Raw genomic sequence first — 25,415 nt, 5'->3', positions numbered from 1 at the left:
AATGTTACTCTTCATATAACAACAAAAGGAAGGAGAAAAATCACATGATAATATCAATAGATGCAGAAAAAGCATTTGATAAAACCCAGCACCCATTTATGACCAAAACTATCAGCAAAGTGGAAATACAGAGAACATACTTCAACATGATAAAGGCCATCTATGACAAACCAAAGCCAACATCATAATCAACTGGCAAAAATTAAAAGCAATCCCCTTAATATCAAGAACAAGGCAGGGGTGCCCCTTTTGCCACTCTTATTCAACATAGTCCTAGAAGTCCTAGCTACAGCAATCAGACAAGAAGAAGAAATAAAAGGCAGCCATATTGGAAACGAAAAGTAAAACTATCATTATTTGCTGATGATATAATACTGTACTAAAGTCTCAGTCAGAAAACTACTGGACCTGATAAATGAATTCAGCAAGGTGGAAGGATATAAAATTAATATTCAGATATCAGTGGCATTTTTATACACCAACAATGAACTGTCTGAAAGAGAAATTAAGACATCAATCCCCTTTTCTATTGCAAAAATAATAATAATAAAGTACCTAGGAGTAAATTTAACCAAGGAGGTTACAGTTTTGTACTCGGAAAATTATAAAACATTGATAAAAGAAATCAAGGAAGATACAAACAAGTGGAAGCATATATTGTGTTCATGGAAAGGAAGAATAAACAGCATTAAAATGTCTATATTACCCAAAGCAATCTATAAATTCAATACAATTCCTATTAAAATACAAATGGCATACTTTAAAGATACAGAACCAATATTCCAAAAATTTATATGGAACCGAAAAAGAACATGAATAACCTCTGCAATCTTTTAAAAGAAGAATAGAGTGGGTGGTATCACACTTCCTGATATCAAGTTATACTACAAGGCCGTTGCATTCAAAACCGCTTGGTACTGGCATAAGAACAGGCATATAGATCAATGGAACAGAACAGAGAACCCAGAAATAAACCCACACCTTTATGGACAGTTGATATTTGACAAAGGAGGTAACAGCATACAATGGAGTAAAGACAGTCCCTTTAACAAATGGTGTTGGGAAAATTGGACAGGTACTTGCAAAAAAAATGAAACTAGACCACCAACTTAAACCATTCAAAAAATAAACTCAAAATTAATAAAAGATCTAAATGTAAGTTGTGAAACTATAATCATCTTGGAAGAAAACATAGGCAGTAAGCTCTTCAACTTCTCTCGCAGCAATATATTTGCTGATTTATCTCCACGGGCAAGTAAAATAAAGGACAGGATGAACAAATGGGACTATATCAAACTAAAAAGCATCTGCACAGCTAATGACAATATGAACAAAATAAAAAGACACACCACACAATGGGAGAACATATTTGACTATATGTCTGATAAGGGGTTAATAACCAAAATTTATAAAGAACTTCTAAAACTCAACACCAGAAAGGTAAACAATCCAATCAAAAATGGGCAAAGGAAATGAATATGTGATTCTATGAAAACTCTAGGGAAATTCACCAGAAATAAAGTTTTTGCATAAGTCTAAACTAATCCAAATAAAACCCTCAGTCATTTTGGTATTATCTCTTGCTCTGCCTTGTATATATGTCCTGTATATTAATTTTCTTAATTCTACATCATTGAGATACTTAAGTGCATCCAAAAATGTTTGCTTTAATAAAGCAGAAATTACTCTTAGCACATGAAAAATGGTATAAATGTTAGAATCAGGAGATCTGGCTGGCCTCTATAGCTTCCTAGCTAAGAGGCTTTTTGCATCTATGCAGTTTTCCTGATGAGGCAGATTAAGTGTCCCTAAGAAAGTGCTGGAAAAGTTAGACATACAATGTCAGTTAACTATGATTCCAAATGTAAAAAATTAGATGAATTATGGCTCTGTTTCTCTAGAACTAGGAAACATCACTGAGTGCAAAAGTAAGCCAATAAATAAAACACTGCCTTCCATAGTTCGCATTATAGAAAAATGTTGAAAATATAAAGAATATCAAATGAAGAAGCATCACACCATTTGCCCGGCCAGCAAGCCCACATGTTGCTGTCTAGTCCTTCCCTGAAGAGTCTCAGATTCCCATCTACAAATTGATATTGGGCTATGTGATCTGTAAGCTTTTGTGAGCACCCACCCCAACATACTTTGGGTACTACCTGAAATGAGGATGCATTTTGGTTTCAACAATCCTGAAGCAACCAATAGCTCACAATTTTCTTGACTCCATAATGTACTGCTTTCTTGTGATATCTAAACATTTATTGATTCTTACACCCAGTGACTAACTCCTATTCCCATATCTTATATCAATTTAACACTTAAGTAATTTGATTTTTGTTTGATTGATGAATATCACACGGCTCTATTTTTAATTCCTACAGCTCGTACTGACCGGCAGTTCACAATAGTATTAATAAATCATCAATCTGTAACTAAAGAGCAGGTTCTTTCAGGAACATTTGCCAGTTGCAGACTGTGGGAGATCTCAGAGGAATATCTGTCATTCTCACAGTTACAATGGGACACAAGAGCAGCCATTTGAGACAGCTTGGCTAAGGACTGAGGAAAAGAAAACAAACTACAGCAAAAATGACATTATGAATTGATAATTGGTACTTTCTTACTTGCAATAAACATATAAAAAAGAAGAAGAAAATTACTAATGCCTTGGTTCCCTAATAGCCATTTGATGGAATGCAAAAGATGATTTGTAAATGCTATCTGAGAGATAAGAAACTAAAAAGGGTAGGAAATTGAATAAGTTCTTCCCTCCCACCTCACTACCAGGGTTCACATGAGTCTGGAAAGGTCATTCACATAATTATTACAGAAACTAGTTCAAAGCCTTGTGAGCACAGCTGATCCCATTGTGTGTTAATGGCTGCAAAAGCAAGATAAGAAACATCTAAAGTTAAAAAAGAAACAAACAAACAAACAAACAAATGAACAAAGAAACCCTCTGCCTGTAACACTATTAGCTAGCAGGACTGTCATAGCAGATAAGCTGATGTTGCTTTATAACTTATGCCATTTTTTTTAGTTACAGAATAACCCCAAGTTTGCCCTTGTGCATGGGGTCATTTAACCATCAGTGACCAAATTTTACTTTGTTGTTGGTGGCCATGTGTCATATCTAGTGATCTTTCTGGAAGTCTGCAAAAGGCTACATGATGAAAACTGTCAGAAATCTGTAGCTCATATAATGTGGTCAGACTTTTCAGGGCCAGGACACATGAAAAGCATTTAAAGACTTTTGTCTGACCAAACCAAGGCAATAACATATCTTCTGCTACACAAGATTGAGCACGTTCTTCATTCTTGAATTCAGCTCAGTAAATATATTCAGCATTCGCTGCACATGAAAGTAGGGATCCAAAAATTTATTACAGTAAAGAAGACATATACACACTAGCTCAATGGGACAGCCTAACCAGTAAAACATGGGTGGTCATTAGTTCTCAAGGTAAGAGATTGGATGTTAAGTAAAGCAGGGAAGGTTTAACAGAGGTGTGGCATTTGCCCTGAGCTTCGAAGGCTGAATAGAATTGTAGGAATGGGTGGGATACAATAAGTCTTCCCTTACTACTGTGGATAGGTTCTTGGAAATGACAACTTCAAGAGAAACAACTGTAACAAAACCAGTTTTACCCCAGGTTAATTGATATAAACAAGAGTTAAGTTCTTATCACATACATCCAGTCATAAAAAATACCACCAAATTTCGAATTAAAGGCCACAAACACTTCTAATATTAAACATTGAAATAAATGTGAGCTATACATACAATCAAGAAAGATTAATAAACAACCTATTTTCCAACCCAGGTGCCCTGACCCTTGGAGGCAGCTCAGGCTGCAAGGCAGGGACCCATCCTGGATAGGCCTTTCTTCCATCACAGGGCACACTCACACACACTGTGGCCACAATCACTCAGGCGGGGACAATGTAGACACCCACTCCACCTTGTGAACATACCTTAGGGGGGGTAGGAGAAAACCCGAGTCCCTGGAGATACCCACATAAATATTGGGAGAACATCCAAACCCTACACAGACAGAGGCCATGGCTTGGAATGGATTTATTTCCTCATTAACGTGGTAACTAAACTATGTTGAATGAAAGGTTGAGGAGTTGCTGTATTTGAGACTGAGGGAACAGGTACAGAACCACAGAAGCACTGCCAAAAGGGGGCGCTAGAGGGAGCTGTGAGGCTGGAGGACAGGAACTCTGCTCCCAGTCGACTTCTTGTCTGCTTGAGATGCATATGAATTGCACCCTGGCAACATGTCCTTCCTGAAGCAGCAAAGGAATCTGGTTTGTTTTTCCATGTTTAGTAGGACAAGCTCATTTTGTCCCACATAAGAAACCCAACCGCCTGGTGCCTGCTCCTCACAGGTCTGGATCCCAGCAGGGTTACCTCTGAGCTTCTAATTTTCAATAAATACATCTCTTCCTACTTTTCATCTCAGCCCTAGAGTAGTAGCTTCTTCCCTAGGTTACCAACTCACCATACTTGAAAGTTCTCATTTCACTCTATTATCTACTTAATGGCATATAGATTAGGCTAAGAACTTAGCAAAATGGGTTGAAAATATCACCAACTTTCAATTACATACAATAGAGAGAGAGAGAGAGAGAGCCATGAAACTGAAATATTTATGAGGGCCCTAAGGGATTTCGTGCTTGTATTTTGACCACTTTTCTCTCATTTCCTTTCAAGACTACTGTGTCCAGTGTTTTAAAGTAGACCTGGGAAATCAAAGACCCCCTTCTTCCCTAACTAAAGTCTCTGGGATGAATGTTGAACAAGAAAAGGCATTTCTATTCCCTGCATATGCCACCAACCCTTTAAAAATATGATGTAATAATTGCCAAAATGCAGCTAATTAAGTCAGCCTGACTCTAGCCTTCTACTCTTAATTTTCAGCTCGAGTGGGTAGATGAGCGAATGGTCAGCAGAAAAGGATTTTTAAATTGTTATTTCCAACCATGACCCAGACTATTTCTCTTCTTTTAGGAAACATTACATCTAAATCATTGGAAGACAAATTGACATTATTATATTCTTACAGCAGTGTGTGGAAAGAGCTTCTACTGCCTCTGCTGACAACCCATTTTCTTGGTAACAACTTTATTCTGTCAAGAACTTCGACATCATACCAATCTAATTCTGCTAGTTGAATGCTATCTTGTTGGAATTTTACCCCTGCCCCATCTTGCTGAAACTAGAGAATAGTTTGTGAGCAATCCCTTGATAATAATCTTCCATATATCTAAAACAGCCTGTTTTTCCGAAGTAATTCGTTCCCTTGCCCTCTTCTTTTTCTGCTTGGCTGTATTTCTTGAGCCTTTTATATAATACACCTTTATTACCCTATGGATTCTCTTTAAGTATTTCCCATTTTTCTGGGGAAGTTATACCTTTGCAGAATTGACCTATACCAAGCATACCACGTCACAGTGACTTCAAGCCTATGTTCTGTACCCGTATAGCATGATTCTGTTTGCAGAGATTTCCAGGAGTGTAATTAGTGCACTTCTGTTGCATTCTGTGACAGCAGCCCATAGAGAAACCATTTGATTTTTGCTAAATTGAGATTTAACTAGAGGTTTCTTTAGAGGAAAACGTGTAACTTAGATCTTTCCTAATAAGTTTCTACTTAACTACACATTAGGCAGGTTGGTGAATCTGTGTGATATTAAGAGAGTAAAATCCAATGACCTAAAATAATTTGTCTTCTGCCATTTTCCTTTAAGAATTCAGAAAATGTATCAGCTTATATAGTTTTAAATTGGGTATGCAACTATGGCTGCATCAGTTTACATTTTTTAAATTACAACAACTGAACATCTTTAGGGACAGATTTAATAGAAGTAAATGTACTTCTCAAGAGGAGTAAAAATATTGTTGTGAGCAGTGCAACACTATTCTGACATTTGAAAGTACGATTCCAATAATACAAAGAAGTTTCCCAGTTTGGCTAGGTGAGGAAGAATTCAAGAGGAAAAAAAAATCTGCCATTATTGTCATTTGGTCTCAGGTTAGAGCTAGAACAAACAATAGAAAAAATATGGTCAGTAAATTTCTCTAGAGATAAAAGTTGACTATGAAAGACACCTTGGTCAGGGTGTGTGCAGCTGCTTATGTCATGACTAAGACTGGACTCTAGATGGCGGTGGTACATCCAGTAACTGTATAAAGATAGAAGGGCATCTCCTTAAGAACAGGAACTATGAATATGCACGGAAACTAGTACATTGCCTGGCACACAGTTGGCTTTCAAAACCTCCAGACATATTTCAATTTTATGTTTTTTGAATATACTTAAGCTCATATACCTTTTACAAGATGAACTGTACAAAGCCCACCTCTTGTTTTTTGGCTTCTTTGCATTAATGATTGAAGCATTTTTCCTTGAGAGAGGAGGTGTACCTAGGAAGGCATTTGATTCATTGAATATCCTGATTAAAAATGGTGACTTCTGTATGGAAGGCTGGGTTGCCCCCATAAAGCTTGGAGGAAGTAAAGGTGGAGACAGCAAGATTTTGTGCTTAGGATCTTTAATTTGCTTAGTCATTCAAGCCATTATTGCATGAAATAGTACTCCCTGTAATATACATTTTTCACTCTGTCCTTCAACCTAGTACTTAAATGTGGTAAATCTCTCTAAATTTTAACCTTATCCTACTCCTCAAAGCAGGCAAGCAAGCAAACAAACAAATACTTCCTAGAAGTAGAAATAGAGTGTTTTGGATTATTTTTGTTAAATATTGAGTATGAGTAGAATGTGATAATAAGCTTTGAGAAGAAAATAAAAACAGAAGGAAATATAGGTCTAACAAAGAGATTCTACTGGAGTGAGGCAAGACTGTCAGTAAGGAAAAGGTACGAATAAGAATACAAGTGCAGGCCCTGGCCGGTTGGCTCAGCGGTAGAGCGTCGGCCTGGAGTGCGGGGGACCCGGGTTCGATTCCCGGCCAGGGCACATAGGAGAAGCGCCCATTTGCTTCTCCACCCCCACCCCCTCTTTCCTCTCTGTCTCTCTATTCCCCTCCCGCAGCCAAGGCTCCATTGGAGCAAAGATGGCCCGGGCGCTGGGGATGGCTCCTTGGCCTCTGCCCCAGGCGCTAGAGTGGCTCTGGTCGCCGCAGAGCGACACCCCGGAGGGGCAGAGCATCGCCCCCTGGTGGGCAAAGCATCGCCCCTGGTGGGCGTGCCGGGTGGATCCCGGTCGGGCGCATGCGGGAGTCTGTCTGACTGTCTCTCCCCGTTTCCAGCTTCAGAAAAATACAAAAAAAAAAAAAAAGAATACAAGTGCAAATTTAGACATTCATAGGCAAAAAGGGGAGGGCAAGAGATAGAAGTGTAGAGTGGATGTAGGCACACTTGTTTGGGAGAATGGAAGTTAGTTAAATGGTTTATGCATAAACAATCTATTATTTATTATTCATTACCTGTTAACAATAAATAGCTTATTAGATGAAGCGGACAATATTTATGAGTTCCTTCTCCTCTGTTCCCACACTCTCTGCCTTACTTTGTGTAGTGCCAAATGCATCCTCTTGGCTAGCAAGCTGACTTCTGGTTGCCTTCAGCCATCAGAGGAAATCAGAAGGCACGTGGACAAAGGCAGGATATGAATTTCCTGATCTTTTCCTTGGTGGTGCTCTTTAAATGCATTTCTTCATGACTATAGTGATTACAGCTCCTTCTGGTTGGTTGCCCCTGGCCCACTCCATATCTTCTGCTGTGCCTGGTTCTGATGTCTCTATCTCCTCCCCCTTGCTCATTCTGGTTTAAGAGTGAAAATTACTTCCTTCTATCACTAGTATACTAATGCCTTAGTTTCTTTGTCCTGCTCAAACCAGGTCTTGAACACGTGCCTTTACTAAAATCTTTTGAATTATCTGAGTTGGATCCAGTTTCTAGCTGGATTCCTGACAGATACAGAGAAAAAGTTTTTAAAGTAGAGAAACACAAAAGTAAATAATTTACAACTGTATTAATGGTTATGAAGAAATAAATACAAATATTTAGGCAGAGAATAAAGGCTGTTAAAGTAGTCATAGATAGTCTCTTTAGTAGGTGATATTAATTTGAAGCTAGAGGATTAGTAGAAGCCAAATAAAAAGAACAGGGAAGAGTGTTCCCAATAGAGGGAATAGAAATGCAAAAGCCATGAGAAAAAAGAACTTGAAATGGTATATGCCAGAATTTGGTTATAAAACACTACAACGAACATGTGGATGAAACAATCCATGTGAAAAGACTGTAAGGAAACATAAGGCTGGGTGGCAAAGTCCTGGATGATATTTAGTGACAATTAATAAAGTTCTTCAACAGACAAAGGTCCACCAGAGAACTGTGTACCTGTTTAAGCTCAGGTGAGCTGTGGGAACTAAGCAGATACTCAGGTATTAATTTGAAACTGCTTTGATCCTGTTAGGAAGCTGTGATGATCTACTCCACATGATACTATGCTATAAAAGAGTTAATATATGTAAAGATGTTATTTCTTTGACCTTGTTAACTTTCATCAGAATGGTAGGTTAGTCTTTAGGTAGAGATATATCTCTTTACAGTAGTTTTAAAAATATCATAACATTTTTTAAAAACACAGAAAACATATCAAATGAATAACAGAGACCCTGACAGACTATATATTTTCTTTATCTTTCCCTTTATTTGTTTATTTGGGCTGGTATGAGGACAGGAAGTAGTAAAGAAAGAATAGAGAAGTTGAAGAAAATAAGGTATCAAAAAAGCAGAAAATGACTGTTGAATCTTACCCAGAATGAAAGGGACTTTATCGATCAATTTACTAAACATATTTCAAGATTTCCAAAAGCAAACACGTCTAGTTTATCAAACAGGCCTGCCTGAGGAAATATCCCACATTGTTGTTTTATCTCTATAAATTCAGTTCTCTAATTTGTTTTACAATATGACTTCCTTTGTTTGTAGCTTTTGTGCAAATACGAGCATTTAAGAATTATTTAACTGTGGGGTATAATAAATCTTTGGCATCAAGCCAAGATATATTATTTTGTATTTGTCAGAATTAAGCTGCTTTCTCTGGGCACTTTCAGGCATACCTGACACCACAACACAGACAAATGGTGAAAAACAAGACTTAAGGGTATTATTTAACCATGTACATTTACTATCTTTGTATTTGGAAGACTTCCTCAGATATCTGTCCAAAAAGTGCTTTGATAAATTTTAAGTTCTAAAATATATTTCTATTTATAGGCATCTTTTACTTAAAAGAATGATGATGCATACCTGACCAGGTTGTGGCACAGTGCATAGAGTGTCAAACTGGGACATGGAGGACCCAGATTCAAAACCCAAGCTCACTGGCTTGAGCATGGGATCATAGACATGACCCCATGGTTGCTGGCTTGAGCCCAAGGTCACTGGCTTGAGCAAGGGGTCACTCACTCTGATATAGTCCCCCAGTCAAGGCACATATGAGAAAGCAATCAATGAACAACAAAGAAGCCACAACAGAGAATTGATGCTTCTCATCTCTCTCCCTTCCTGTCTATCTGTCCCTATCTGTCCCTCTCTCTATATCTCTCTCTGTCTCTGTCCTAAAAAAAAGAATGATGACACAAAAATGTATTTATTTATTTTAGAAATGTACCTATTCATTTTAGAGAAAGGAGAGAGAAAGACGGAAAGAGAGAAAAGAGGGAGGAACAGAAAGCATCAACTCCCATATGTTCCTTGACTAGGCAAGTCCAGGGTTTCAAACCGGCGACCTCAGTGTTCTAGGTGGATGCTTTATCTACTGTACCACCACAGGACATGCTAACAGTTTATTTATTTTTTTAGTTTATTATGATACTACTTCTATTTAGATTTAAGTAAAATTGCACATGTTATTTTAATGTCTTGATATTAAAAAACATAGTGTTCACCATGTTCATGCCTCAACCTTCTTTTACTAGCTAAATTCCTCATATTTACTAATGTTTTCCTCACTCATAACCTAACCTGCTGTACGTACATTTATATGGCATGTTTCACCTCCAAGTATTTTATATTTATGCTGTGAGAGTAGCTCACCACAACCAAAGTTAAATGATTAGTAACTCTGATAGACATGTAGTTATGCAAATTATAATTATAGAGTTAGAAAGGACCCTGAGGTCTTCTCACCCTAAAATAAACAAACAATAACACTCTGTTTAAAAAAAATTATAATACTCTAATCAAATATAATCAAAATTCCACTCCTGCTTCTACGCCCAATACTCCCATTACAAACATCATTGACAAGTAATTATATATTGAAGGATTTAAACTCTCTGAAATAGAATCATTAAGTATAGCAGGCATTAAAGCATGATATAAATTTTCTTCCTGATTTGAGAAATGATTACATGTTGTACATATTGATAGTTGGTGATGTCATGTTATTATTTCAGGAGATATTGAAGTAAGCAATTGACTCTAATTATTATCTTTATGATTTTCATACTGTTGTCTCATTAATGTCTTATCAGAATCCATATTCTGTATGTGAGGAGCAGATAACACGTTATTTTTTTATCTTCTTATTATTTACATCATTGCCGAATAAAATTAAAGAATAATACTGAAATTTTGAGACATATTGGCAGAGATGTAATGTTCTTTTTTATTTAACCAAGTTTCCTCTATGCTAAAATAACAAAATCATGTACATTGTTGTATATGACTAGAAACATAATTATAATTGGTTACTTTGCCCCATGAAGGAGATTCTGGGAAAACAAAACCCTAGCAAAATAAGTGATTCAAAAATAATATATGTCACATTTCAATAAAGAATTGTGTCTAATTATAGAAGAATATGTACTTACTTGCCGAGTGCAAAGCACTCCATCTTAACAGTTGTTCCTCTGGCAGCTGTAACTGTGAAAGGAAAATGGACCTCAATTTTCGGCTCGTATTCTCCCATCACACCTGGGAAATAAAGAATATTCTTTAAGCATAAAGTGAATGTAACAATTTCTTTTCAATCCCGGGGATGGTTACATTGAAAAGCACTGCGGTTTGATTGCTAATGTATGTTTGATGCATTGAAAAAAGAAACATAATCAAACTTAGTCACTATGATGGCTGTCTTTCTTTAAGGATTGGATGGTATGTAAGTTCAGTACTTTTTAAAATAGTAATTATTTAAATGTTAATTAACACTGGTAAGTTAAGTTTAGGTACAGATTATATCCTGAAAGAATTCAATAACTACAAGCATTTTCTATGGTAAATAATTGCTGATTATTAAAAACACAAGTAAAGGTACCTGATCAATATCATTGCCAGATAGTGAACACTTAGTTATTAAGTTAATATATGTTTATTGACTATCTATAATATGCAAGCATTTTGCTAGGCATTATGGGCATCATGAAGATAAATCATCTATGGACTGTGCTCTCAAGCACTCAACAATTATGCTCGTAAAAAAAGAAAAAAAATAGAGGATACTCAAGTATGGGAAAAGAGCTTTATATCAAAAACAATTGTAATGCAAGACAGAAAGTGATGAGTGCCATGAACAGGATATCCTTAAAGTATTATGTCATCTGAGGGGATTGGAAGAATCGTTAGAATTTGTTTAAGTGGGGAAAAGATAGAAGAGACAGTAAATGGAATGGTAGGAACAAAGAGAGATGGGAAATGACCACAAATAGGAAAGTCAGTTTTTCTGGCATATCGGTATGTGATAGCAAAAGATACCAGGCAGATTTGGAAATATAAATGGCGTCCGAAAAATAGAGGTTCTTGAAAGTCAGAATTATATATTCAAACTTTAATCTGTAAATAATCTGGAGTTACTGGGGTTTTGAATAAGGGCTGACATTTTGCTGAGATAGATATGCTAGAATTGGAGCAGAGAGTAGTAAATTAGTTGCATGATTTCAGTAATGCAAATTCGTAATAATAAAGGCCTGAACTTAAATTATGGCAGCAAAAAAAGAGAAAAAAGATAATCATTGAGAAAAACCATGAGACAATCGAACTTGGCATATAATGGGATTGCTGACAATAAAAGTATGTGCCCCATCAATAATAACACTAAGGTTTCCAGCTTGAGTAAGGGGAGGAGGTGATACTAATAAAAGGGGAAGAAAGCACAGCTACAGTAGAAAAGTTTATGCTTTCATTTTAGAAGTTTTAGTTTTGTACCTATACGATATTTAGAAGAAAGTATCTGACCAGATAATGCAACAAGAGAAGGCAGTTCGAGAAGAGTTCTGGTCCAGTGATATACATGCAATGTCATTGCTCAGAGATGGCATTTGAAGCCATAAGTTTGGATAGAGCTTTCACATATCAAAACTCAGTGCACTAGCTGAGGCCCAGTGAACTCCAGTGCTGGTGCCCTCAGGCAGCCCAGGGGCTAATTTCCTCCCAGAATAACTTGCAGGAAATCCCTACATGTATAGCACGACAGATAACACAGTTATGATTGAGTCACAGCTGCTTCTCTGCGGGGCTTGTATGTATGCTGGAGGGTGTTTGTATTGACGGGCATGTTGCACATATAGGTCTGTGTGCATGGATAGCCCTGTGTGTGATTCCTTCATGTAGGCATGTGAGAGAGATGAGAGAGGTGAGGAGAGAGAGAAACCCCAGTGTAAGATAAATGCTATCAGATATGCAGGCACGGCATACAGGACGTGCAAAGGGGTGGGTGGGGAGTTACCTTTGGCAAAGAAAACATTTTTGTGTTCATTATATATTTATTATTCTATTATTCATTTGAGGTGGGTCTTTAAGGGAGACTGCGGACAATTTTAGATGGAAAGTATTTAAGTTCACATTAAGAAGACTATCTTTGATGATGTTTTCATCAAAGAGATTTGGCTTCTGGATCTGGCTGTTAGACTACCATCTCTAACAGGTCAGTGATCTCTGTGTTTCATTGTTCTAAACTATAAACTGAGGGAACAGAAGAGAATTACAGTTAATGTAACGCCCTGTCCTAACAGTCTCACACTCTCGGTTCCTCCCTGTCTGATGCTCACTGTGCACCAAGAGCCTGACCCTTAGCAAGTGAGCTGAGTGATCAGTACTCTTACATCACTCAAAGAGATGGAGAAGCACTTCTCCAGATCTCTCTCAGTAATGTTTTTCTCTTCTACTTCTCTTTTTACACCCTCCTGCTACTCTTCCCCCACATTCTCCAACTTCCTTTCTTTTATTTCCTCATGTCTTCCTTTTTTTCCTAGGTCTCTCCTGAATAGTGGAATTTGGCCTGCTAGTGATACCTGGTTGAGTGTATCTACTATTGAGAATTTTATCTTTACTGCCCTCTTACTTGTAAGCCCTCATTTAGAGATTCCCAGGTGTCTTATTGAGAAGCTGCCTTTGACTGCCTCCCTGAAGCAGTCCCTAATGTCAGCTTCTGATCTCTCCGTTCACACTCAACACTGATTATGTGATGTTCTTGTTCCTTGTCTGTCTGTTAAGCTGATGGTTTAATAATATATGATTTATCATACTACTTATTAAAGTCAAGCTTATTAAACCTAATGCCCTTACTTGCACAAGTCCCAGTTGCTGAGTTCTATAGAGAGTCACACAAAGGCAGTGAAATCCGGGCTGAATTTAGAGAATATTTCTATATAATTCTAGTAAATGATTGAAGGTCAGAAGAAAAAGACATGAATCTTGAAAACTTTAGTAATCTATTTTAATTTCTTTTTCTATCCTAAGTAAAAATTCTCTTTAGAATCAACTTTTATATTAATACATCCCCCCCTCCTCCTTTTACTAAAGTTGTTTCTAGAATTATACATTTCAGGCCCTTTGAAACCTCAGTCTACTCTGATTAGGATATTACTGATATTGGCTCAGTGGTAGAGTGTAGGCCCAGCATGTGGAAGTCCCAGTTTCTATTCCCCGCCAGGGCACAAAGGAGAAGTGCCCATCTGCTTCTCCACCTTTCCTCTCCTGCAGCCAAGGCTCCATTGGGGCAAAGTTTGCCCAGGTGCTGAAAATGGCACCATGGCTTCCGCCTCAGATGCTAGAATGGATACGGTTGCAAAGGAGCAACAACCCAGGTGCCAGAGCATCGCCCCCTAGTGGGCATGCCAGGTGGATCCTGGTCGGGTGTATGTAGGAGTCTGTCTCTCTGCCTCCCCACTTCTCATGTCAGGAAAAAAAAAAGATATTACTGATACTTTTTGGCTAATAGGAGCTGAATCCACATATTTTCTTTATTCTCTTCTAGATAATACTTGTGATTGCAAAGAAGACATTCTTTTATAGCTTTGATCCTTAAGAATGACTCACAGGATGGGCACACCTGCTAGTATTTAGGAAGTAATATTATCCAGGTTGGTATTACTTAAATGATTCCCATGTGGTCAAAGATATAGTTAAGCCTCATTCCAGAGCCCAAAAGGTTTGCTAATATCCAAACTAGATATAAGAACAAGATTAAAATGTTTGAATAAAAGGCTTAAAATTATATTACCTAATCTGAATTGTACTTTATGAAATAACTGGTTCTTTTAAATTTCACTCTGATAATGATAATATAAGGACAGATGAGAAAGCTTTTGAGATATGTCTTGCTCTTTAACAATTAATTAAATTCAGAAATTAAGTTTTGCTTTATGTTTCATGGGATAATTATCTTAACTAAAGTTTTTTTGTTGTTTTTCTTTCACTTTAATTTACCCTCTATATTTAAAGATGAGAGAGCTAACAGTCAAACGGGTCAGGCAAGTGGCCTAGGGTTCTATAGAAAGCTTTTGGCATAAGTAGGGCAAAAATAGGAGTTTTCTGACCTTAAGTCTGCAACTATTTTCTTTACATCACCCTGTTGGGGAATTTCAATCATGGAGTGTAGCAGTCTGGGAATATCACATGTACTCCATCAATCATTCATTGCCTGTCTTCTCTACTTATTGTATTTCAACTATTTTTAATATTTAAAATCATATGCAGCTTAGATATAATTTATTTTGTTGGGTAGGATTTGGTAATGATAGGCAAGGGAAACAACCCTATAATATACATAGTCAAAGATCAAATTATTAAGCTTACCTCTTTAGTCAATGTATCTCTTTTATTTTTTGATAGCCAAATATGCTCAAGAAACAAACACTATTCTGTGTCTTTATTTCTTTCCCCACACCTGTCTTCTGGCTTTAGTTGGCTGTCATACTTTGGAATGGCTTGCCATTCAAAGATGGAGGGGAGTAAAGAGGCACAAATATATATCCCAGAAAGGTGGGATGTAAAACTGAGCCTCATGGACATAGACAAAAGTGAAATGGTTACGCTGGGGAGGGAGTGTGGAGGATGGGACTAAAGAGAAACAAATATATGGTGATGGAAAATGATTTGACTTTGGGTGATAGGCACACAACACACACAACAGTTCAAATGCTATGGAGATGTTCACCAGAAACATATGTACTCTTCTTGATCAATGTCGCCCCATTAAAGTTAATTTTAAAATTAAAAAGAAATGAAAAGATAACAAATTTCCTTATTTTAAAGTCAAAACAAAACAAAAAACAAACAAATGACCTCAAATGATCCCAATTCCTAATAAACAGAAGCGTTTCAGGTGAGTGTACATTATTACTCTTCGATGTGTTTACAGTTGTTGATCTTCTTACTTATTCCAATCGCTTACAAAGAGCTAGGGTGCTTTTCCTTAAGTAAAATACAATTTATATATAAGGAAAATAAAGTGAATTATGCCTGTCAGAATACAATTTAGAGCAAGGTTTCTCCAAGTGTGTTGTAGAACAGAGAGCTAATGACATCAGAAAAATCTGGGAACCTTGCTAAAATTTTAGGCTACAGCATTCAATTCCAAGCTTAGTAATAAAGGATCTTTGAAGATGGGGCTATGGGCTCTATATTTTAATAGTTTCTATAGGTCATTTCATGTGCATTAAATACGTTTAATGTTGGATGTACATTGACTAACTTTTACCATGTTACGTGTCAATTTTAGGATTTGTGTATAGCAGACTAAAATGCCTGAGAATTAAAAAGTCATGCAGAGGGTCCATTATCATATTGCATTCATTGGTAACTTGCTCTCACAGGCAAAATTACATTAACTTGTATGTCCTGGTACTCACACCAAAGATGGGATTTATTCTGATTGTCTGGAGATCAGTTCTAACTGGTCTGTGTCCATGAATTAGCTGTTATATATTTCAAGTGGTATATCTGTCTGCTGCTCATAGTAATACTCATTTTTAGGGTCTAGAATTTGTGTACAGTAAACCTTAAAATCTTCCTTAGCTTATGAATTAAAAAGGTTTGGCTGATCATATGTCCAAATAATAGGTATTTATATTTTTGTCTTTAACATCTTTACCAGTTATACTCAACAACTGTTTCTTGTCATCCAATAATAGCATTTATATTCTCAGTTTCTTTTTGTAAATGTTTCTTCTGTTTTTTCTAACCATGTGAGTCGCGTAGGAACCACTGTCTTCCTATAAAGTATTCCTTCCTGACTAGTAGTTATTAACTTATTATGAGCATCAGACACACTTTGGCCAGTCAGATTAATCCATTGCCCTGAACACAATGTTCAACTTATGGATGGGAAGCTGAGGCTGAGATTTTTTGAACTAGAGACCAGGAATCCAAGTCTCAGTATCTCCTTGGTGGCAAAAAAAAAGAGCTTACATGTCTGACAGCCACTGAACTTACACTAGTGGAAAGAGTTAATCTGCTATTGAAGAGAATGAGAATTAAGCAAATTTAGAGAGAATTAAGTCAAAGCAGATAAAGGAGAGATGAAAAGAGGGTACTTCTAGCATGTCAGTTCTACTTGGGATTTAACTTCTTGCCCTTTTCTCAGTAAAATAAAGTGCATTTCCTATTTTGCTTAAATTACTTCAAGTTGGATTTTTCAGTTGCAGCCCAAACAGTTCTGACTGATACCTCACTGAGTTTAGCATAACCAGTGGTGACCCAATGTTAAGTTCTAACTCATAACCAGTCTGAATTTTTTTTTTCTTGTGGGAGAGACAGAAAGAGTCAGATAGAGGGAGAGATCGGGACAGACAGACAGGAAAGGAGGGGGATGAGAAACTTCAATTCTTTGGCTCCTTAGTTGTTCATTGATTACTTTCTCATAAGTGCCTTGACTGGGGGGCTACAGCAGATCAAGTGACCCTTTGCTCGAACCAGCGACCTTGGGTTCAAGCTGGTGAGCCTTGCTCAAACCAGATGAGCTCGCACTCAAGCTGGCAACCTCGGGGTTTCGAACCTGGGTCCTCCACATCCCAGTCCAATGCACTATCTACTGCGTCACTGCCTGGTCAGGCATAACCAGTCTGAATTTGGAGTCACATTCTAGATTAGAAGAAGAACAAGATGGAGTGGTGGTGGTGGGAAGGGGCCCAGACCCATCAATATCTGTGACTTGCCCTATTTTTGAACATTGGTCCTTTTAGTAGAGAATGTAAATTCTAATAGAAAATATAGCACACTATATATTTCCTTAGAAAAGAGAATAAATGAAGTTAGAAATGTACAGATAAAGTATTATGGGAGGAAGAAGAGATTATTAATTAGGAATATTAAGGAAAAGGGAGGAACTGATATCAGTGGATTGGGACTGTGGACCTCGAGTTGAAGATGTGACGGTAGAAGTCTAGCGCTCTCAGGTGCAGGTGCAGCGTTAGTAAAGACAGGAAAGTAGGGGTCTCTCTAGAATTTTATCAAAAATTTGATTTTATTGCATTGAGCATAAAGTATTAGAGAGAGAAATTTCAAATATAAATAGGATCTAAATGATAAATAATATCTAAGAATATATTTTATTTATTCATTCATTAAAATGCTCATCAGTGGCTTAATAAATCTGCATGAGCACTCATTTGGAAACCTAATTTCTATAATCAATAGGCATCTGATTTTATTTAATGATAACACCTGGAGTTACTATTATATATACACATTGTTATCAATGATTACATATTGGTAGATTGAACACAATAAATGTAATAAAGATGTACATAGGATAAACATCAAAATGAAAGACTTTTGAAATAAACTATAGTTTTTACATTATATGGTTTGTACTTTAAAATTTATTGAAATTATTTGATAAAATATTGTGGAGATTTTCTTTATTTCACCAAAGATGTATGGGATATCAGAGCTCCTTATATTATTTATATTTTATACTTCTTGAGTTTCAGTATATGTTTCATTTATAATATTTTTATTCTTTACAAATGTGAATATAACTCTATATTTATTGTGCTATGTAAGTCCCTGGTAAAGAAATGAAAGCTCAAATAATAACAAAAATATTATTAATAATAATAATAATGAGAAAGGGGAAAATAATGAGTAAATATTTCCTATTATGCCTATAAATATTGTGCTATGTGTGAGACATGCCGCTGTGCTCATCCTTTTAGGGCATATTAAATATTAACCTGTTATTCATAGAAAAATTATACAAATCTTAACTCTAGCTCTTGCTCTGTTGAAAAAATTGAGGTAATCAGAGTTTCTGGATCTGTTTTATCATGTAGACTAAGAAAACTAATGTAATTCATGGTTTAGAAATCTAATGGTATGTTAGAGAATATATACTACACAGTAATATATCTCTCCTTACTTAATTGTATTCAACTAAGTTAAAAGTTATAATCTTTGGAAATTTTGATTATTTAGAAAAATGTTTAGCCCTGGCTGGTTGGCTTTGCAGTAGACTGTCTGCCTGGTGCATGGATGTCCCAGCTTTAATTCCTGGTCAGAGTATGCCAGAGAAGCAACCATCTGCTTCTCCACCCTTCCCCCTCTCCCTTCTTTCTCTTTATATCTCTCTTTACCTCCTGCAGCCATTGTTCAGTTGGAGCAAGTTGCCTCAGGCACTTAGGATGACTCCATGGCCTCATCTCAGGCACTAAACTAGCTCAGTTGCCAAACAACGGAGCAACGGCCCCAGATGGGCAGAGCATCCCTATAGTGGGCTTGCTGGGTGGATCCCAGTTGGGGCACATGTGGGAATCTATCTCTCTGCCTCCCCACTTCTCACTTAAGAAAAAAAAATGTTCATATGTCTTCTTTATAATTCCCTAATGAGCCCCTGATATGTAACATCATATTTACAACATATTGTTTAATTTCACTTCAAAAAGTATACATTAGTCTAAATCAAAGTTTCTTGAAATGAGTCATTTTCATGGAAATACAGGGAATAAAGAATCTCCTGACAAGAGGAAATAAATGACTTGTGTTATCTTCAAATAAATGTACCTTTATAAGTATTATTTACCTAGGGATATTGAGAAAGAGTAGAAGGTTTATTATTAGAAGATGTTTTTCATATATATATTCTAAAAATCAGAGAAACCAATAGATATTTTCCCAGTTTTAAACATCAAGAATAAATTAAGGGGCTGCCTCACACTGTAATGACTTCCCTCTGGTTACTGAATTTTAAAACATATTTTCTTCTCTTATTCTCTCCACTGTGATTTAGGGAAACAAACCCTTTTCCCGTAATCTGAGGGCTCATTCCATGTGTATTCATAACTTGGAAAAATTTATAAAAGTAAATACTAAAGAAAGCAGTTATATATTTATATGAACTAATATATAGGCTCTCTAGCATTAAAACAATAGGCTGGATAGAGCAAATTTGAAAAGTATGATAACAAAGGATTGAATATTCACTTTGAATAATATGTTGAAAATTTTATTTTTTTAGATAAGTAAATATATTTGCTATTTTCATAAATATCTATTCACAATAAAACTATAGAAACTTCGGCCCTGGCCAGTTGGCTCAGTGGTAGAGCATCGGCCTGGTGTGTAGAAGTCCCGGGTTTGATTCCCGGCCAGGGCACACAGGAGAAGCACACATCTGCTTCTCCACCCCTCCCCCTCTCCTTCCTATCTGTCTCTCTCTTCCCCTCCCGCAGCGAGGCTCTATTGGAGCAAAGATGGCCCCGGCGCTGGGGATGGCTCCTTGCCCTCTGCCCCAGGCCCTAGAGTGGCTCTGGTCGCAACAGAGCGATGCCCGGGAGGGGCAGAGCATCAACCCCTGGTGGGCAGAGCGTAGCCCCTGGTGGGCGTGCAGGGTGGATCCCGGTCAGGCGTATGCAGGAGTCTGTTTGTCTCTCCCCATTTCCAGCTTCAGAAAAATACAAAAAAAAAAAAAAACTATAGAAACTTCTCTGTAGATATATGTACATAACTAAAAGCATACAGTTTTATAGTAAATCCATTTTCCATGAGCTGGATAATAAAGTTTTGGTCAACGATGGGCCCCAAATATAATAATGCACCCATAAGATTATAATGGAGCTGAAAAATTCTTATCATCTAGTGCCATCAGACATTGTAATGTTGTTGCACAACATGTTACTCATATTTGTGGTAATGCTGGTGGAAACAAAACCTACTGCACTGCAGGTCCCATAAAAATATTACACATACAATTAGATACAGTACGTAATACTTGACAATGATAATAAACAACTATGTTTCTGGTTTATATATTTACTATACATTAATTTTTATTGTTATTTTAGAGTGTACTCTTTCTGCTTAAAAAATGTTTGCTATAAAACAGTATGCCATATTGCATCTTTGTTACCTCCTCTCCATTTTTTAAGTTAATTTTTTTATTTACGGAGAGGAGGGAAGACAGAGACAAACTCCTGCATGTGCCCCAAACAGGATCCACCCGGCAAGACCACTTGGAGGCGATGCTCTGCCCATCTGAGGCCCTTGTTCTGTCACAAGTGGAGCCATTTCATAGCACCTGAGGTGGAAGCCATGGAGCTATTCTCAGTATTCGGGGTCAACACACTATAATCGAGCCATGGATGCTGAAGGGGAGGAGAAGAGAGAGGGAGAGAGAGAGAGAGAGAGAAGCAAGAGGGGGAGGGGTGGAAAAGCAGATGGGTGCTTCTCCTGTGTGCCCTGACCCAGGACATCCACACTCTGGGCTGATGTTCTACCACTGAGCCAGCCAGCCAAGGCCTTCGTTACTCCTTTCCTGATACAATTACCTACTTTTGTGCTTGATTTATCTCATATTGTTTAGTACAGCAATATGCTATCCAAGCTTGTAATCTAGAAAAAAAAAAGGCTATACCATATAGCTTAGGTGTATAGTAGGCTATACTATCTGGGTGTGTTTAGGTATACTCTGTGACATTCACGCAACAACCAAATCACCTAATGATGTATATCAGAACATATCCTTGTCAGGTGGCACCTAACTGTATTTAAAACTCATTTAAAATGGGTGATTTTTTTAAGACTTAAATTTTCTTTGGATTTATGAACTGTTTGTCTATCTGTCCTTCTATGTGTGTGAATTTAGAAAATGAAGAGAGAGAAAGAGAGAGAGAGGAAAATTTGGTCGTGTTAAAAATTTTGGTACTTTGACTTCTTTAAGTTGTCTCTAAGACCTATGCGAGTATAAAAACAGATCAGCTACTGAATAAACAAGGTCTTCATTTCTACCTCCAGGGATCCTTCTTCAAAAGCTAGTTTACTGGGCTCAGTAATGGCAACAACTATACTAACGCTAAAGAAAATTAAATAAATATAAAAACATAATGGTTCTAAATGCCACATTAGTGTTCAATTCAATGATTAAATGCTTGGAAGATATCAAAATCATTCTATGAGATTCTTCCACCCAATCAGAGTTAGATTCTTTCAATTGTGATTTTATTAGAAATGGTATTTCAATATAACTTATTCAAATATTTATTTCTATCATAATATTTTTTTATTAAAAGAGAAATTAAGATACCTTAGAACTGTGGTGAACTTCTGTCACTACATTCAACACATTAATTATATATAAATTGGTAGAGCCACAGTCCTTTCTATAAAAAAACTAAAATCATGTACTGAGATACAAAAGTCAGATAAAGACACAGCAAAATAAATCTAAGTTATGAGGAAACACTTTGTATACACACAGCATATGGAAGGTAGGGAGAATATATTCAAGTCAGTGGATAAGACTAAGTCAAATAGAGAGTAAAGAACTGTATAATAGCTGAGTCATATCATTAGGAAGGAAATAGAGGGACTAGCCGTATACTCCTGTTGCTAAGATTCCTACAACTATTTGGATTCAGCTACCTCCAGTCTCAGTCTTCATGAAGTACTGCCATATTCCAGACTCTGGTTTTGGATTTCTCTAAGATCTCCTTTCTTATGTCATGTGATGTATTTCTGAATACAAAAGTCTCTTATTTAGATTTACTTGAGTGAACTTATGTTTTTTTTTGTTTTTTTTTTGGAATTACTTAGTATATTTACCGACATTGCCTTTTATTTCTAAATTTTTATATTTTTATAACAGTCACACAGCCCTTATTTCTAAATTTTTAACATTCTTCAGAGAGGTTGTTCCTTCCAGAAAATTTTCTTACCTATAGCCATCTATCTATCTGTATTTAATCACCAAGAAATCAAGGGACTTAAATATCCTGGAGGAATTAGTTCTGCCAGCTCAGTTGATCAGCTGCCTGGTTGCATAATCTGGGAAAAATCGTGACAAATGGGTTGTTTTAAACTATTGTTAAAAGTTTATTTTTACACTTTAATTGGCACAGATTGTGTTTTCTCACTTCAGTCCTGTTAATGAGAATGCCAGCATTTCCACTGTCAGCATTCACATTTGAGGTACTAAACATACCAGGCTCTGCCCTGATTTGCTCTGTAAACAACACACATATTTTATTTTACAAACTCTTGCTGATTTCAAAATTCTATGGATGATGTCATTCAAAAGATATATATTTCCAGAGAGAGAATGTTAATTATCACAGCCTCATCATAGGGCTTTATGTGACCTGAAGACTCTAGATGGAAAGAGAGAGAATAAACACTGGCTCAGCACCTGCTATAGACCTGGGGCTATGGTAAGTATATGCAATTAAATTGGCATTTAAGCCCTACAAAGACAGCAAGGTAGATACAATTACCTCTATCTTAAACCAGAGGGAACTGAGTATTGAAGAGGTTAAATAAGTTTCTCAACATCAAGTTATTAAATGACAGATAAGGGTTCTAATCCAGGACTATATTAATTCTGAAGTCAACTTCCCCTGATTGTTCTACAATGTTCCTCAGGAAAAGTTCTCACAGTTTGTAAAGTAGAATTCATATATATATATATATATATATATATATATATATATTTCCTTAACTCATAATACATATATATGTATAAGTACATACCTATAGAGAGAAATAGAATAGTATAAGATATACTCTGTTTCTATAATATATAGCATTCTGTTTCTATATATTTTAAATATTTTCTTTCTATATAAGTTATACTAGTTTCTTTTTTTAAAAAATTACTTTCAATTAAAATTGATTGCCCAATCTGCTTATACTTGCATTCCTTTGCTTAATATCTGTTTTCTCTTCTAATCTATAAAGTAACTTAGATCAGAGACAACATTGTTTTGTTCCAATGCATCTTGTGTATCTTGAAACAGTGCCTGGTACCAAGTCAGTGCTCAAGACTATTTGATAAATGAATTAATGAATCTACTTTTCATCAACTATGCAGAAGATTATTTTTTTAGTTTTTTTTTAAAGATTTTATTTATTCATTATAGAGAAGGGAGAGAGAGAGAAAGAAAAGAGGGGAGGAGCAGGCAGCATCAACTCCCACATGTGCCTTGACCAGGCAAGCCCAGGGTTTTGAACTGGCAAATCTCAGCGTTTCCAGGTTGACGCTTTATCCACTGCACCACCACAGGTCAGGCCCAGAAGATTTTTGATAGGTAACATCACTGAGAATACTCTACTTTTATGTATTTCAATGCTTATATAATTTATTCATTTTTGAGGAAAATTAAAGGTAATTTTCTAATACAACATTATACTGACTGAAATAAGTAAATCAGACAAAGCTAAGAACTATATGATTTTACAGAGGTGGAATATAAAAATAAGATTCATGGACATAGACAAAAGTAAAGTGGTTACCAGAGGGAGAAGATTGTTGGGGAGGAGTGATGAGGGATACGTATGCAGTGATAGAGAGTGATATGACTTTGGGCGATGGGTACACAACACAATCAAGAGTTCAAATACTATAGAGATGTTTACCTGAAACCTATGTACTCTTATTGATCATGTCACAAAGTTAAACTTAATTTTCTAAATAAAAATTATAAAAATTAAAAGAAAAGAATTATGCCTGGCCAGGTGGTGGCACAGTGGATAGATTGTTGGACAGGGACAGGGAGGACGCCGGTTCAAAATCCCAAGGTCGCCAGCTTGAGCGTGGGCTCATCTGGTTTGAGCAAGGCTCACTAGCTTAAGCCCAAAGTCACTGGTTTGAGGAAGGGGTTACTCAGTCTGCTATAGTCCCCTGGTCAAGGCACATATGAGAAAGGCAATGAACAACTAAGGTGCTGTAACAGAATTGATGCTTCTCATCTCTCTTCCTTCTTGTCTGTCTGTCCCTATCTGTCCCTCTCTGTCTCTTGCTGTCTCTGTCATAAAAAAACAATGAATCATAAAATTCTATATTTTGTTTTAAGTTATTATGATACAATATTTTGTAAATAAATAAAATGAAAAATATTTCTCTATAATTTATTGTCAGCTTCTATTAATTTGGTTTCCATAACACCTTTTCTCTATTATTTTCTTTCTATTCTGATTTTCATTGTTATGATTTGAATTTTCTTTTATTAAGCTCATTAGCTTTGGCAATGTGGAGTTTACTGGTGGCATGAATGGTGGTCATTAAAACATCATAGGATTAGATATAAGAGAAAACAAGAATTAACTCCTAAATTCGAAGGATAGAATTTAGATACTCTTGGAAGAAGTTTTACTCTAAAGGAAGCAGAAAAAATAAGACGTGAGCTGGAGGGGATGTTGAATCAAGAAAGGGTTTCTTTTAGGAAGCTAAATATTCTAATATGTTTAGTGATGAGAATCATTTAATATAGAGGGAGCGAGTGATGAGGGAAAGGGATAACTGCAGAAGGAAACTCCTTGAATTAGGTAACGGGCATGGCACAGAGTATAGAGAACTGCCGAGAACAGTTCATTAGTCATGATAAAAGCCAAGGGAGCATGAATAGATGATAAATAGTAAGATGTTATATTCACTGTTGCAAAGATAAATGAGATGGTAAATTTAAGTAAAAACTTCTGTTTAAAAATTATGTATTTTTTAAGTCCAGTCAGCTGAATATGAAATGAATGGGACAAAGTCTAAGGTTGGGGTTAGAGATCTGCCAAGTGAGTAGAATATGATAGAGAGATTGGGGAGATACAGCGCTGAGATTATACACAGGAAAATGTTCATAATAAATAGATAACTGTGAAATCTGTGCTAGAAAAGGAAGGCAATTGAAGACACGAGGGTGTGATGGACAGTGAATGGTAGATTAATAAA

General features: G+C 36.5%; 1 protein-coding gene across 2 annotated transcripts in view; it reads right to left on the bottom strand.

The window, feature by feature from the left end:
* Nucleotides 1–25,415, bottom strand: part of CNTN5 (contactin 5) — a 1,309,320-nt gene that overhangs the window by 341,230 nt on the left and 942,675 nt on the right. For both annotated transcript variants that reach the window (XM_066360732.1, XM_066360733.1), the window contains one exon: nt 10,858–10,960. In XM_066360732.1, the coding sequence (XP_066216829.1) occupies nt 10,858–10,960 (103 nt within the window). The remainder of the gene's footprint in view (nt 1–10,857; nt 10,961–25,415) is intronic.

Source organism: Saccopteryx leptura, chromosome 1 (assembly GCF_036850995.1).
Source record: "Saccopteryx leptura isolate mSacLep1 chromosome 1, mSacLep1_pri_phased_curated, whole genome shotgun sequence".
Classification (NCBI taxonomy): domain Eukaryota; kingdom Metazoa; phylum Chordata; class Mammalia; order Chiroptera; family Emballonuridae; genus Saccopteryx; species Saccopteryx leptura.
This window is presented reverse-complemented; position numbering and strand designations above follow the sequence as displayed.